The following is a 15,024-nucleotide window of genomic DNA, read 5'->3' as shown; positions in this document are numbered from 1 at the left end:
TGGCGGGTCTTGTGTTTCTGTCTTTTCTCCATTGTCTTGAATAAAATAAAGAACATAAGAGTAAAAGTGGCAGAGTTTAAAAGAAATGTACGTAATAATTTCATGAGCCAAAAAGCCGAAAGCTCGCAATTTTTATAGTCAATAATAAAGGATTACACCTAGATTGGGTGATAGCTCTATTATTTCAAAATCAAAACACCAATGCTTTAATAATATGGATAAGCACAGGGATTTTTTTTAAATTACATTCATTATCTTTGTACCTAAGGGACAACTGATAAGCAATCAGCAGGATTCACTGAACCAAAATCACAGGCAAATAAGAAGCTCTAAAAGGGAAAAAATATATATGGACATAAACGTTTTCCTGGCACAACTAATGCACTGGTGTAACAAACAAAAACAGGTGGAGGACAACTACATTATTCTAAAAATAAATAAATAAATAAATAAAACAGTTAGAAAACCATTTTCAACTTGAATACACTAGAGGGACTAGATATTTCAATATAATTCTTGCAGGATATTAAAAAAAAAAAAAAACAACGAAAGAGGCATGTTTACCAAACTGAACTGGTTGCCAGCCAATCACAGGGCAATTACAGACAAACAACCTTTCATACTCACAATCACACCTATGGAGAATTTGGAGTCTTCAATCAACCTAGCACCAGTGGCGTGCATAGACAATTTGGGGGGGCTGGTGCTCAGGGGAAAAAAAAGGGTACCTTTTGCAGCGTATATAACTGCCAGCCCAGCTGCCTTGTTGGAACAATGTGAATTAATAAAAGATTTAAAAAAAAAAAAAAAACATGAAGGAATCTGACCATCCAGCCAGACCGTCGGAATCGCGCCAGCCGAACTGCCAGACCCGCAATGGCGCAGCTCCAACGACCCGGGCCGGCGTGACCCCACAATCCGACTAGAAGGCCAAATTTCGTGCGTTCATCTTCGTCTTAACCCTTTGTACTGACCCCATTTTGAAAGGTTTAAAGAAGGCCCACCGAAAACAAGTTGACAATTTATTCAGGTCGACAGCGATCAAAACGGCAAGGTGAAGCAGAAACACTCAGGCTGGGAGGCAAGGTCACCCAAACACACGTCAACAAAAGGTTTTTGAGAAAAATGACCACGATTAGTTAAACATGCAGTCTTTTGAAGGCTGTCGCTGGGCGGGCCATGGGCTGAAAGAAGGGTGTGTTTGGGCGTTGTTTAAGATTATTGTCTGTTTGTGGATTGGACAGGAGGATTTGGGAGTTACTGTTGTCAGGGCAACTTGGGTTGTGGATTTTGCCACCTCAGAGTCAAAGGGGCTCTTAGAGTCTTGTCAGTCGTGTTATCATTTGGATATCGGGCGTTGATTTTCCTTGTGTCGGGACAGGGCGTCCTGCCATTTGTTCTGGACTGTCCAGAAGAACTGATTTCGGGAGTTGATGCGTCAGTCTTGCTCAGTCAGTTGAATGATGCACGTGCTGGGCTTCCGTGATAAGAAGGTGTTGTTTATCTGTTATGCCCTATATTATGCTTGTTTTCCTTAAACTATGATATAAGTGCTATTTATTTTATATTGGGTGTGTTAGAGTAATACAAACAGTCAAACAGTAAATACGACAAACGATACTATTCCCTGATTGATTATATTAAGTGTGTTAGAGTAATGCAAACAGTTAGATGGTGCCTACGAGAAAAGGTACTATCTCCTTCAGGATGTATTACATAATTAGATATGTATATAGTTAAATAAATAGAAACCTATTCCAAACTAGCAAGTGTCAACAAAATACTGTACAGTCATATAATACAAACAGTTCAAACAAGAATCATCTCGACTTTAAAGGAGCAATCTCCTTGGTGCCATGTTATGAGGATCCCGATAATCTTACTATGGTTATCTCAACAATATGACCAACAATTTGAATAAGCCTCCTTGTTGACGTTACAGCATGGTACACACACTACACAACTAATTTTATGTTTGGCATTTAGCAAATAAATAATACTTATAGCCTGCTTTAAAATTGTTGTCATAACAGTGTATCTGTGTGCCCATACTCAAACGTGGGAGCCTACAGTTTTCTTGGAGTATATTATTCACTTTCCAATACAAACACTCAGTCTCACTTCCTCCTGGTGAGTTTTAAATATACTATAATGTCCATAACTAAGTGCGGCCCCTTTAAGAGATGCTTGGAACTTATGGTTTGTGACGCAGGGGGAAGCGAGTGAGTAGAGTGAGAGCAAACTGGTCGGTAGCTGGTGGTGTCAGTCGCGCTCTGCAGCAGCCCTCTGTATTGTTGTTTTTTTGTTTATTGTTGCCACATTAAAGTGAATAAAGTCATTCCGGACTCCTCTGCCGGGGTATTACAATATATATTTTTGGTGTGTTTATTTTGATTCTTATTAGTTTTTTGTTAAGCAGCAACATTCTCCTGGAACAGCAGTACTAATATTAAACATACATACACATTACACACACTAAATATTGAGCTATAATATATAATTTTATTTATTTTTCCAGTGGTTGTGTGCTGGTCGTCACATCTATTAATTGATTTATGGCGAACGGGTAGCCTAGCTTGGTTAACAGGTGGGACAGGGCAGTTGGCTAATTTAGAGAGTTGCACATATACAAGGGCTACTTCACGAGAAAAATAGTTAAACAACTGAGGTTTAGGGGTCACAAACATACACTCGAGATTCGACTCATTATGTGTTACCTCTGCATAGAGGCTGCAGGTGGGGGCGATGAGAGAGCGTGGATGGCACCTATTGTATATGCAGCTCCTGCTGCAATTGATGTGCTGCCTTTGTACATTTTTGTCCGTGCTGCGCATTCATGTTCACAAATGACGGGTGGTATGCACCTCCCGGGAGGTTGTATTTGCACGTTTGGAGGACAGGGGGCGCTCTCACAGTAATTCTGGCTGCGTCGCTTGGAAGGGTATGCACATGAATTACTAAGATAATAAGATCATGACTTAATACCCTTGATACGGGCATTTGCTCAGTTAAGAGGGCAAGGTTTAGTGCCTGAGCACCACCTGGCATATACCGTATGTGTGCCACCACTGCCAAGCATACATGTTTTGTGACTGTAGATGGAAACCACAGTAGGCTACCTGGAGAAAACTCACTTAAACATGAGGAAAACATTCATACGGTAAAAGGTAAAAAAATATATTTTTTGTGGTTTTATCCAATGCCTGCCTTGATGCGAATATTGAGACACAACAGTAAAAGGAAGATAAAAAGGAGCACGGAAAACAGTTTAGACAGCATGCATGAGAAGGAAAATAATTTTGTTGAGGGTGTTATTTTCCAGCACATTCAACGATGTTCTTGACAGATCGTTTAATCCAGTCATTTGTAGTGACAGTGTAGTTTGGGATCAATTTGAAAGTCCTCCCATTGATTCATTCCGTCTTTACCTGTGACATAGAAACAATTCAAAAGGCTTGATTCTCAAACGGTACACTACATTTGGCTTTCGGCATTTTTATGTATTATTTCTTTCTATAACTAAGTCATCATAATTCACATGGGAATTTGAATTCATCCATCCATTAATTCACCCATCTATCCTTGCATCTTATGAAGAACAATTGCAAAAACCACAGACATCAAAGATAAAAAAAAAATTGTGAAATATTTAACCATTTAAATGAAGGGGTGGAGCCTTTCTAATACCTTTGTTAATAAAGTCATCCATCCTAAATGTTCTCTCTAAACTCCAAGAACACTCTTCAATGCTTCGATTACCCAAACAAGCAAGAATCACTGCTTTTTCTCTACATATCGTAATTGACACCCACACAATATTTTCTGAACCTCCACAAGCAAAAACATCACATTCAGTGCAACCTCTTGCTTGTCACATGCTGTGTCTGTGGAGGCAATTATAGCAGCCTTCTAACAACCTGATACTTATTCTTCGGATAAGAAAAAGCTGCATTTTTTCCCTAACATCATGGAGATAGAGGCTGTAAAATGTACTGTGAATGAGACTTTCACAGTTGTGATTTTTTTTTTTTTTTAACATTTGAATGCATCTGAGGGGAAACACGCAGTTTTAATAAGGGATACATGTTCAGAAGAGGGAAGAAACATTTATGAACTGCCTGTAAATGTCTACTCTTGAGCCATTCTAAGCCTTGTTAAATGTACATTCATCTACTGTATTGGCATGTGAAACATAACCTTCTTCCCACCCCCTTTCACTGCCCTGCTGGACTCTTTTAATTTAGCACATCATTATGAGCCACAGCCTACAGTGTACCACTGGGTCTGGAAGATGTTGGAGACTAGGGGTGTGTGTGTGTGTGCATGTTTTGCATGTGTGTGTGTCATCATTAGGACCATAACATGTTAGTGTTAAGAGAAAAGAACTGGTACAGAATATAGTATGGAGCAAAACAAATCGTTCTCTCCAGGATAGAATGCAGTGGCTGTATTCTAGGCTTCTTTTGTCCTTTGGCAGTGGTATATATTTATATTTATTCCGTTACATTAACTTGAGTAACTTCTTGAGAAAAATGTAGTAATGACAGTAGTTCTGCCACGCCATACTTTTTTTTGAAAAGACATGATTAAAAACACTACTCTTACTCCGCTACTTTGGGGTACACTAGAGTCATTAACCTTTTTCCTCTTTGTTCTAAATTTAATTTATATTATTTTTGCAAGAGATGCCTACAGTGGCTCTACCAGTTTCACCAATGACACGTTGCAACAATAATCTCATGACTCCTTTATACCAATCAGATGTAACAATAGTCACATGACCACACCCAAGCATGGAGTCGCAAATCACCCTCTATGTTTTATGATCACGTGTCTTTAAAGCAGCTTAATCTTGATAGTTTGGATTTCAAACTCTCTCCCAGTTTTAATTTGACATGGATAAACTGTAGAAATACGTAGATATGACTGTTTTAATTTGATAGTAGAAAATATGTTTGTCCGTGCATGAGTGCTCACTTTGGGGCACTCGTGCTCTTGTGATTGGACAGCAGACCTTTCATTTCTGTATATTTTTCCAGTCGGAATTCAATTATTTTGGTGTATTTTTTTTACGTGATATGGTAACATAATGTTAAAGTTGTTAGAATTCGCGGAATGCAGAGGATCCCTTAGCAGACACAGGCGTGGTGTAGTGATGAACGAAATACTTTATTTGTATCCCAAAACAAGGTAGTGGTGCTTTCTGATCGGAGTAGTCGGGTTGGCGTGAGGCGATGAAGCTCAGGAAGGTGGCAGACATATAATCCGACGAGGGGTGCGCAAAAACAGGACTTGGGGCAAGAGCAATATATTGTGAGCCGGTGATCAGAGAATTCAAAAAGGAATGCGAGATACAACTGACGATGGAAAGAAACACGTTGATCAGGCGACGAGGTGGCTGCGTCCACTGCTTTTAAAGAGGGCTGATTGTCATTGCTATCACCTGTGGCCACTCCACTCGTCTGACGTCCAACCTGTAATCAGAATAAAAACATGCACACCTGCCCAAGGTGGGCCAGGACTCAGGAGGGTGTGGCAGAGGCCCTAACAATAGTGTAACAATAACAGTTTATATATGATAGTGTGCTGAGAAAAAATATAATAATATACCCAGGGTGTGAAAAATATTTTTATATGGTATATAGAGACAAAATAAAAAGTGTTTCATAAAAACAAATGAATGAAAAGCCAAAAACTCTTCAGGACCTTAAAGGTAAAGTTCAGAATTTTTGGTATTAGGCTTAATCTTCCAGTTAGTAGGGGTTTACCGGTAATTAGTCGGTGGAGTTGATTTTGACAAATTCTGTGTAGTTTGTCAGTTATTTCTTAGTTTCAGGGCCATGCAATCAATAGTGTTGGCTATGTTTTCGGGATAAAGTAATTAAAACTTACCGTTGCATGTCAATAATTGTAAAATGAACAGCAACATTTGTAATCCAGCAGCCATGCAGGGAACAGGCTGCAGAGCAGAGTGATATTTTTTCCACCGGTGTGTTTATGTCGCAGCCAGCAACAAGTAACCACAGTTTATATTGTTCCTTGTTCTGTCTGTTTCCACATCCTCTAAATGCACATTTGACCTTGTTGCCGTTCCTCAGTCAAGACTCAGTAGACTGACGTTTTCCAACCTCCGACCAGGAAAATGTCATTGGAACGCCACTCGAACTCGGAGACCTAAGTTGCGAAATCGGGGAAAAAAAGTACCGCAAATTCATGAGTTGCATCAATCTGACGTCTACTGAGTTGGAAGCGCTGAGAACGGCAGCAAGGTGAAATGTGCATTTAGAGGCTGTGGAAAGAGACGGACGAAATGGGCAAATGAAAGTTTAAAATGTTGCTGCTGTTCATACTACAATTATTGACATGCAATAGTAAGTTTTAATAACTTTATCCTGAAAACATAGCCAACACTATTGATTAAATGGCCCTGAAACTAACAAATAACTGAAAAACTGCACGGAATTTGTTGAAATAAACTCCAGCGACTTATTAAAGCCCCACTAACTTGAACCCTAAAGTCAAAAATTCTGAACTTCCGCTTTAAGTGTAAAAAGCAGTTGAATTCTTCGATGTTGAAAGTGAAAATAATGAATACCTTCGGCGTCATGTACAAAGCATGTTTCTCTTACACATCGTGTGAAAGGGCAGTTACATAAATTTGGTAATTTCTGTGACTGCCAAAATAAGCAGACATTTCGCCAAACTTGAATTTGTTGCTCCTCAACAACGCGCTCGACCATAGGCGAAGTTTGACTTTTGGGGCGGGGGGGTGGGGTGGGTGGGGGGCACACATGTTGATGACCCAGAAACGCACTGTCAGCAATAAAATTTATGAACAAGAATATTAATAATAACAAGTTGACAATGAGCGTTTTTTTTGTTTCCCATCCTTCTTGAGGGGAATACTAAATCAGGCTGCTTAGGCAATACTTTTCGCCAAGACCGTCATCCATTGAATATGGTACGCCTGCCGGTGTCGTGCCATTGTAGTTACCCCAGTAAAAAATTGTATCCCCGGGGCGGAACTATATGGAGTAGATTTGTATCTTTATTATTCAATCAAAAAAAAGTTGCTTCAATATAAAATAGTTGCTTCAATCAAAAAATATATTTTCAACCCAAAAAAAGTCACTTCAATAAAAAAATGTGTTTGAATGCAAAAATACATTCGAAACTAAAAAAACTAAAAAAAAATGTTTTTTAAAATGCATTTGACAGCTATTTTTCTTTGATTTTTTTTTTATTGAAGCAACTTTTTTGATTGAAGTAATGTTGATTTGTGTTTGGGCCACATTTTGGCTGGGACATTTTTTGTCTTTATTATTCAATCAAAAAATAAGTTGCTTCAAAAATGTATACATTTTCAAAAAGAAAAATCACTTCAATCAAAAAAAGAAACATTTCAATCATGGAAAAAGTTTTTGAATGCGAAAAACAGACGGAAAAATTTGCATTTTAACCCTTAATTTTTCATTGAAAAAGTTTTGTTTGAAGCAATCCTCTTTGTGTTTGGGCCATATTATGGGTAGGTCATTTGTGTCTAAATCATTTAATCCCCCAAAAAGTTGCTTCAATCTAAATAAAATATTTTCAATCAAAGAAAAAAAATCATTTGAAAAAAATAAGATTACACGCCCCTATTTTTGTTGTTGTTGTTGAAAATTATATGCAAAGCAAATGACCATCTAAGTTACTAGTCACATGATCTGTTCGAAAAATGATTTTGACCCATTATAAAAAAAATATATATTTTTGTTAATTTCATTCATTTTTGTTGCAGTTTTATTGCTTTACAACTTTTATATATACGAATAGGTAAGTCAATTACATGCGATGACACTTTTCGGCCAAGCCCCCCCCCCCCCCCTTAAAATCCGCTTATGCGCTCGACTCACTGTCAAACTTTTTTTTTATGTGTAATGTAAACCTATTTGAAAACTGATTAGCTGTGCTTGTCTTAATGAATGCAACTGCCTGCTATGAATCAATAAATATTTTTTAGAATTAGGTAATTATTGAGATTCCTGAATTTAAATAAGTTGTTTTTGCCTTGCCGATTACATTAATTTAATAATATATCAGAATTAAGTAGTTAGTCAGTACTTTAGTATTCTTTTCACATCATACCATTGTAACAATTGCATTATTTTTGTTTCAGAATGATTTACAATATATTTTTATATTATTAAATTTAAAAAATACAGTCGAATAACACAAAAAATACAGTGCATTTTAATTTGTCATTTTGAGATTTTGTTGGACTGCGTACCTACAAATGAGAAATTGCAGTTTGCCGCTCGCGTGTTGTGAGGCGTTAAATGCAGTTTCATTACAAAGATGCTTTCGTATAAAAAACAAAACAAAACAAAAAAAAACCCTTCGATCCTTGTCCACAGCCTTATCATAGCCGTCTGGATTACTGCAACGCTCTCGTGGTGCGTTCGACTGTCTTCAGGATCAGCAAACTGCAAATATATGACTAGAATGAAGACTACATGCCAGGTTTGTCAGCGTGGAAAGATGAAACTTTTTTTTTTTTTTACACTGCAACGCAAACCTTTATGAGAAAGACGACCCCTAGTGGGCAACAATATTAAACACATCCCTACATAAGGGGAGCCAATATGATGCACTCATTTGACAGCACTTGTTTTATACACCCAAATCTGCATCTGCATCATAAGTGTAAAGAAGAAACACCAAGGAGAGAAATAAGATAATTTTGAAGTAAAACGCTCTGAGATGAAAAGTTCAAATATTTATTTGTATATTAAATTTCAAAACCTGGAAAATTTTCAATATTAAGCGCGATGATGTACCGTATTACAAATTTTTGCAGTACTTTCAAATGTAATTAAAAAAACTAAAAGGATATTCATGTGCACACAATAACATGTTCTGTATTTTAAATTACAAAGAAGGCCAAAAACACTCTGTGCAAATACCAATGACATTTTATTTAATCAAATACATAACTATATATAATATTTACAAGAAATCACATGAACAAATGTTACAACCCCCCCCCCCCCAAAAAAAAAAAAAAACAGACAGCCACTTTGATGGAATCCTCGAAGCCACTGAAGTTTATACCCTTCACCTAGAAAAAAACAAAACAACTGTTTTCAATATTTTCTTGCTCAATATCAGAGATATAAGTCAAATGCTATCATGTTTTTTTTTTTTTTTTTTTTTTTAAAGAATTGTTGACTATTTGTGTCAGTCTAAATAGTGTTAAATTCACTGCCCAAATGTCTCCATCATACACTCTCAAGTCTATAAAAAATAAATGGCAAAACAATGGCTTGTGTTTAGAAAAAGCGTGAAGTCAAGTCACTCATTTATAAAAGGCACCGCTTTTTGAACTTTTTTAAACCAAAAAGCCACAGAATTGTATGGACGTTTCCCTGATTACCTTTGGCTCTTGCAGAGCTTTGCTGTGATGGCTTTAGGAATACTGTTCGGCTCTTTGAGTGTCCCCGTCAGGTGGAGGGTGTGCTCCTTGTTTATCTTCTGGATATGCTCGATCCAGTCCAGCTTGGTTTGAATTGTTGACGCCTATTGTGAAAGAGGAAAGTCGAAGGTTATAAGGCCATTTGGGATTTAAATACTTATGAGAATTTTCATTCGTCTTTCCCCACAGGTTTGGTGGAGTTTTAACATATGATTTTCTTTTCTTTGCTTACAATGCTTGGTGTTTGACTTTTATTCATATTGAAAAAAAAATACAGCCAAGGCTAAAAGTAACATATTCGAGAGAATAAGATTAACTTAAAGAGAGGAAAAAAAAAAAAAAAAAACGCAAGGTGGACACAAATGCTCAGCATCGTGTCAAAGTGGCAAAAGTTGTAGTAATGTGTGGAAATCTCACTTTGTTTTTAAGGAAAAGAGGAAACAATGTCTTACCTTAAGAACAATTATTTTGCTGAACATCCAGGTGCGCCCCACTCCAAGAACAAACTTGCCATGATCTCCCTTAAGGTGTTCTGTCAGCTTCATATCAGCTAGCTAAAGAAGAAATTAAATTAGTATGTTTATTGAGAATATTGCATAGGTAAAAAGTAAGTAAAAGATGACTCACGTTAAGTTTTCTCTTGTACATGTATTTCGTCATGCCTTTGGCATCCTTGACCTCCTTGCAGACCACCAAGGACTTTTTCAGGAGAAAGAGGTGTCTATTCTTCCCCCTGAAAAATGGTAATTTCGTATCCCACATTTTGAATGACCCCTGTAGGAGTAGTTCACCTTGGGATTCAACGCTCTCATTAAAACCTGACGGAGGAGAGAATAGGTCATGTAAACAAATTATTCCTCAAAAGCAAGTGCATGTTCAGCCACCTTGCCCATGTTAACTTACCTTCCAGCATGGAGAAATGAATGGCATCGTTGGCTCTATTAGGAATGCTGAGAGTTACCTCCAGGGCTTCCTTGAGTATGCCTTTCCCATCTTCACAGCACTCGAGGAGATTCTAAAATAGGCGAAAATACACTTAAAATGCATTAAGACATTGTTCCCCCAGAACATAGATTATGAACCTGTGAATATTGTTGTATGCTCTGTTTTTATGTGAATATTAAAGCAATTGTCTGAAGGACTATAATAATAAAATCTTTGCATATTTCCATAAAGTTGTCTATGTTGTTTCACATTAGGTTTGGAGACTTTCATGAAACAAAATTATGTGACTTACTTGAACGAACTCAACATTGTTGAATTATTTTGTTTGTTTGTTTAATGCTATATATATATATATATACACTGTATGTATATATATAAATTTCTGCTTTCTCTATGTGGCAGATTTTACATATTATGACCCTGTCATTAATGTATCTTCTGTATTTTATGTTGGTTTTTTGAACAGCGAACTTGAATATTTTGGGCTTACCTTTAACAGGAGCGGATATTTTTTCATTCTCTGTATTGGCTTAATGAGGAAGGATTGTACAGAGAATGCCGGTCCATGCTTCTCCTGAATTTTCTGTTGAACCCATGGAAACAAAGAAAACTGTAAGACAATGAAGCATAATAATCTGTAATTTTACTTTGATAACCTTGACATTTAACTTACATTAGAATAGTTGACAGTGTGCTCCATGATGAGCCGAGTGGACTTGTCACTGTTTTTGCAGTAGTCCACATATAACTGGAACTTCTCAGCCTATAAAAACAAAACCAACAACATGCTCAGAATTCTTGATGTGTCAACTATCAGTATGATTATTAGTAGTGACAAAGCGATAAATACCCATTTGACAAAGCAATGTCCGACATCTTCAGGGACGTTTGCATGTTTTTCCAGTTCCTTGAGAAAGATCCTGAAGATAAAACACGGAAAAAACATTAATACATTCCAAAAAGTGAATGGTGGCATCAAAGCTTCGTACATCTAATTTGATTACATGAAAATGGGCCTATAAGCAAACTTGTGGCAATGTCTGTAATTTAAGATGATGTTTTAAATATGAGAAATGACCAAGAGTAGCCTATTTGTTAACTTTGGTCCACTCTGTGTCAAACGTGTCAGTCATTTTTGAGAAAAGTCACTTATGCTTACTCATGATGGAATTCATACAGTTCCAGCAAGTTCCCGAAGATGACGTGCTCCATATTGGTTAGTCCTACAGGGATCTTCTTCTCTTGGGTCAACATCTCCCTCATGCAATTCTGCAAGACCCAACACAAAGATTAGCTTAAAGTTTGTCTTACAAGAACTGCACATGAACGGAAAGGAAGCTCACATCAATGCCCTCACGCAGGTCTCGCACGTAAGCCTTCTCAGTTTCTATCAGCTCAGCCAAAATGAACCTATATGAAGGCAAAACAGGCACAAGTTAGTATTTTAAAATGAGGAATTAGCAAATGGTATAAGAGTCACATACATTTCCCTGCTTGCAGACTTTGTTTTCTCCTCGTTGACCTTGAGGATGTCTGATGTGGCTGGAAAAATGCCGATTTGGACCTCCAGCGTGTTGGGAAGGTCGCTCAACATACCCAAATCTGGTAAACCCAGAGGGTGCTCCATTAAGTGCTCTGCAGAAAAGAGGTAAAACAAATAATGAATGAGGAAGCATTGATAGATGCATGAAATGGTTTGATAGACAAGTGATTCCCAACCGCTGTGCCATGAGATATCAACAAGTGTGTTGCAGAAAATCATCCACTTTCACCTAATAAATCAGGGGATTTTATTTTATTTTTTAAATTTTTTTTATCGTGTTCTTTTTATTTATTTATTTTTTAATTCATCTATCTATATATCCCTGATGAGTATTTAGACAGGCCAAACAACCAAATTTTCGCCCACAAAATGATAAGTCCTACCTGGTTGAGTTGCAGCATGACAACCTCTTCCATTGTGTATAGTCCTCAAATTCAGCTCCAAAACTGACCATGTTACTCGCCATACCTCCGGTCAGTTTCTTTTCCTCGGGAGCCGATCGAGATACCCACCTCGATGACATATGGGGCGCCGTTTTAAAAGCAGCATATGCTCAAAATTACGACAATATTTTCTCACATTTAGCGCCACACAGTGTTTAAAATGGTGTGAAATTTTTAGAGTCACTTTTTCCCCCCCCCTCCCATTTATAACATTATTTAGCCACTTAAATATTTATTTTTAAATATGAAGTTTTGGATCTGATTGTTTAAATGCAGAACTAAATATTTAATTTAAAGCTTAAACTTATATCCTATATCCTAAATGTGAAATCATGAAACGGTCGGAACTAAATATATAGCCTAATATGCAAATTCACATGGCTGGAGACAGGAAGTAACAAAATAAAAGCTGGTGGAGCAGCTCAGACTGTCTGTTTACATTGCTTGAAAATGAATAAAACCTACTCAACAGTCGCAGTCTGCTCTTAGACACGAGTCATTGTGATAACAACAATATATAGGTAAAATACATATTTAGGAGAAACTATTTAAAGAGTATTTTGTGTGCTCCAGCTTTTATTCTGTTACTTTCGGTCTCCAGTCATGTGAATTTGCATATTAAGCTAAATATTTAGTTCCAACAGTTTCCAGATTTAGCGTTTAGGATATAAATTTACGTTTAGGATATAAATTTATGATTTAAATTAAACATTTAGTTCTGGATTTAAACAATCAGGTCCAAAACTTCTTGTTTAAAAATAAATATTTAAGTTGCTAAATAATGTTGTAAATGTGAAAAAAAAAAAAAAAAAAAGTGAGTAAAAATTTCACACCATGTTTTGAACACTGTCTGGCGCTAAATGTGAGAAAATGTTGTAATTTTGAGCATGTGCTGCTTTACAAACGGCGCCACATAGTTTTTGGCCGTTAGTATCAACGTCGATTAAATTTAGAGGTGAAAACAAAAACTTTGTCCACTTGCAGCAACATTAACATTTCGTTACACTCTGCTTGCTGACAACGTTTGTATTGTCAATCACAATAAAACATTGGCAAAAAGGATGAGGATTTTCATACTCCCTGCATTGTGCACGCTACATGTGGATAATGAGTTTAATATTAACATGAATGACTTTTCACGTTTCACATTCTAGTTTGAATTTTAGCCGTTACCTGCGGTGCTTTTAGCATAACGCGATATTCCAAATGTCGCTTTCGACTCGACGAACCAGTCAGTTAAATGTTAAAAATTTTCTAAGGTGGAAATAATTTTGAATATTTATTTAAAACTGGCTGCAAATCCTTATATTTTTTGTCAAACAACGTCATGAATAAAACGCCGTAGTCATAAGACTTTTCACATTTTACCTCCCAACGTTTGAATTCTAGCCGTTACACCTGCGATGCGTTTAGCATAATGCGATAATCCAAATGTTGTTTTTGACTCGACAAACATAAGTATGTTAAATGTTAAAATTGTCGTAAAGTGGAAATCATTTCGAAATTTGAAAACGGGCTGCAAATCCTGATATTCTGTGTCAAACAACGTCATGAATAAAACGCTGTCGTCATAAATACTTTTCACATTTTAGCTCCTACAGTTTGAATTTTAGCCGTTACCTGCAATGCGTTTAGCACAACGCGATATCCCAAATGTTGTTTATGACTCGAGAAACATAAGTCGGCTAAATGTTAAAATTGTCGTAAGGGAGAAATCTTTTTGAAAAATGTTGAAAACGGGCTGTAAATCGTGATATTTTGTGTCAAACACTGTCACGAATAAAACGCTGTAGTCATAAATATTTATTAACAGCCCCAACACGACGCAAAACGAACATGGCATGCAAAAACAAAGTTCTGCGATTAAAGTTTTAAACGAATAATACATGTTTCACTTAAAATATTGAACTCACCTCCCAGCCTTTCGATGTTTGCAAGAATATCAGATGCTAGATGTTCCATGGTCGAAGTCTGTCGTCCAGATAGTGTCGTCAGTTGAGTCTTGTGTACTTTACTCCACTGCAGCATCTGACGGAATGTAACGTCTCTGCGCGGATTTTGTTTTATACTGTGATTTTACATCAAAGATCAAAGATCGTTCTTTGTGACGTCACGAGATCGTTCTTTTAACGTCACGCTCTTTGATCACGATTTCAGTTTTTAGCGCCATGCCCGGTGCATAGGATAAGTCGGCTGCCATCTAGTGGAGGGCGTCCGAAATTTCAATATTTATTATTTTTATTTTTTACTATTTTAATACTCATAAGGGACACGAGGGAGCAGAACTGTCTCTCTCTCTCTCACTGACATATATATATATATATTAGTTTTAGTCACTTTTTCTTTTTGTGTTTTTATTGCATTGAATACTAGAAAATTGTAACACATCCTCACTCATGCTATTTCAAATGTTCAAGATTTTGATCTTTCAAATAAAAATACATCTTTTTACCATTTTATATATTGTTCATCACTGCAAAATGCAGTTCACAGAATTAGCCTCAACAATTATTTCTCAGAGCGTTTTACCTCACATAATATTTTCTTTTATCATTACTTTTATATATACTGTGTGATTGTATGAATATGATTTATTCATGTATTTATCTTTTAAATTTAAAGTATGCCGTCGTCCTATG

The 15,024-nt window shown here is 36.7% G+C and overlaps 1 protein-coding gene across 2 annotated transcripts; it reads right to left on the bottom strand.

Moving 5' to 3' along the window:
- Positions 1-9,022: 9,022 nt before the first annotated feature.
- Positions 9,023-14,461, bottom strand: LOC130905909 (triple functional domain protein-like). 2 transcript variants are annotated; one of them, XM_057819691.1, is made up of 13 exons: positions 14,299-14,413; positions 12,326-12,454; positions 11,884-12,034; positions 11,743-11,809; positions 11,559-11,668; positions 11,250-11,319; positions 11,073-11,162; positions 10,890-10,982; positions 10,358-10,469; positions 10,082-10,272; positions 9,907-10,008; positions 9,416-9,558; positions 9,023-9,100 (listed from the first exon to the last, which is right to left on the bottom strand). In XM_057819691.1, the coding sequence occupies exons 3-13, from the start codon at positions 12,024-12,026 to the stop codon at positions 9,097-9,099; spliced, it is 1,125 nt and encodes a 374-aa protein (XP_057675674.1). In that variant the 5' UTR covers positions 12,027-12,034; positions 12,326-12,454; positions 14,299-14,413; the 3' UTR covers positions 9,023-9,096. The 2 variants fall into 2 exon arrangements, with proteins under 2 accessions (XP_057675674.1, XP_057675673.1); XM_057819690.1 differs by lacking the exon at positions 12,326-12,454 and having other exon boundaries at positions 14,299-14,461.
- Positions 14,462-15,024: the final 563 nt, after the last annotated feature.

The sequence above is a fragment of the Corythoichthys intestinalis genome, chromosome 17 (assembly GCF_030265065.1).
Source record: "Corythoichthys intestinalis isolate RoL2023-P3 chromosome 17, ASM3026506v1, whole genome shotgun sequence".
NCBI lineage: Eukaryota > Metazoa > Chordata > Actinopteri > Syngnathiformes > Syngnathidae > Corythoichthys > Corythoichthys intestinalis.
The sequence above is the reverse complement of the archived record's forward strand: the minus strand, read 5'-3'. Positions and strand labels throughout refer to the sequence as shown.

Bases quoted from the DNA above. Each gene is read 5' to 3' on its own strand.
- LOC130905909 (XM_057819690.1), bottom strand. From the start codon at position 14,413: ATGCTGCAGTGGAGTAAAGTACACAAGACTCAACTGACGACACTATCT. The intron at 10,273-10,357 runs GTAAGTTAACAT...CTCCTCCGTCAG, and splicing joins TCATTTCTCCATGCTGGAAG to GTTTTAATGAGAGCGTTGAA. The intron at 9,559-9,906 runs GTAAGACATTGT...CTTTCACAATAG, and splicing joins GCAAAATAATTGTTCTTAAG to GCGTCAACAATTCAAACCAA.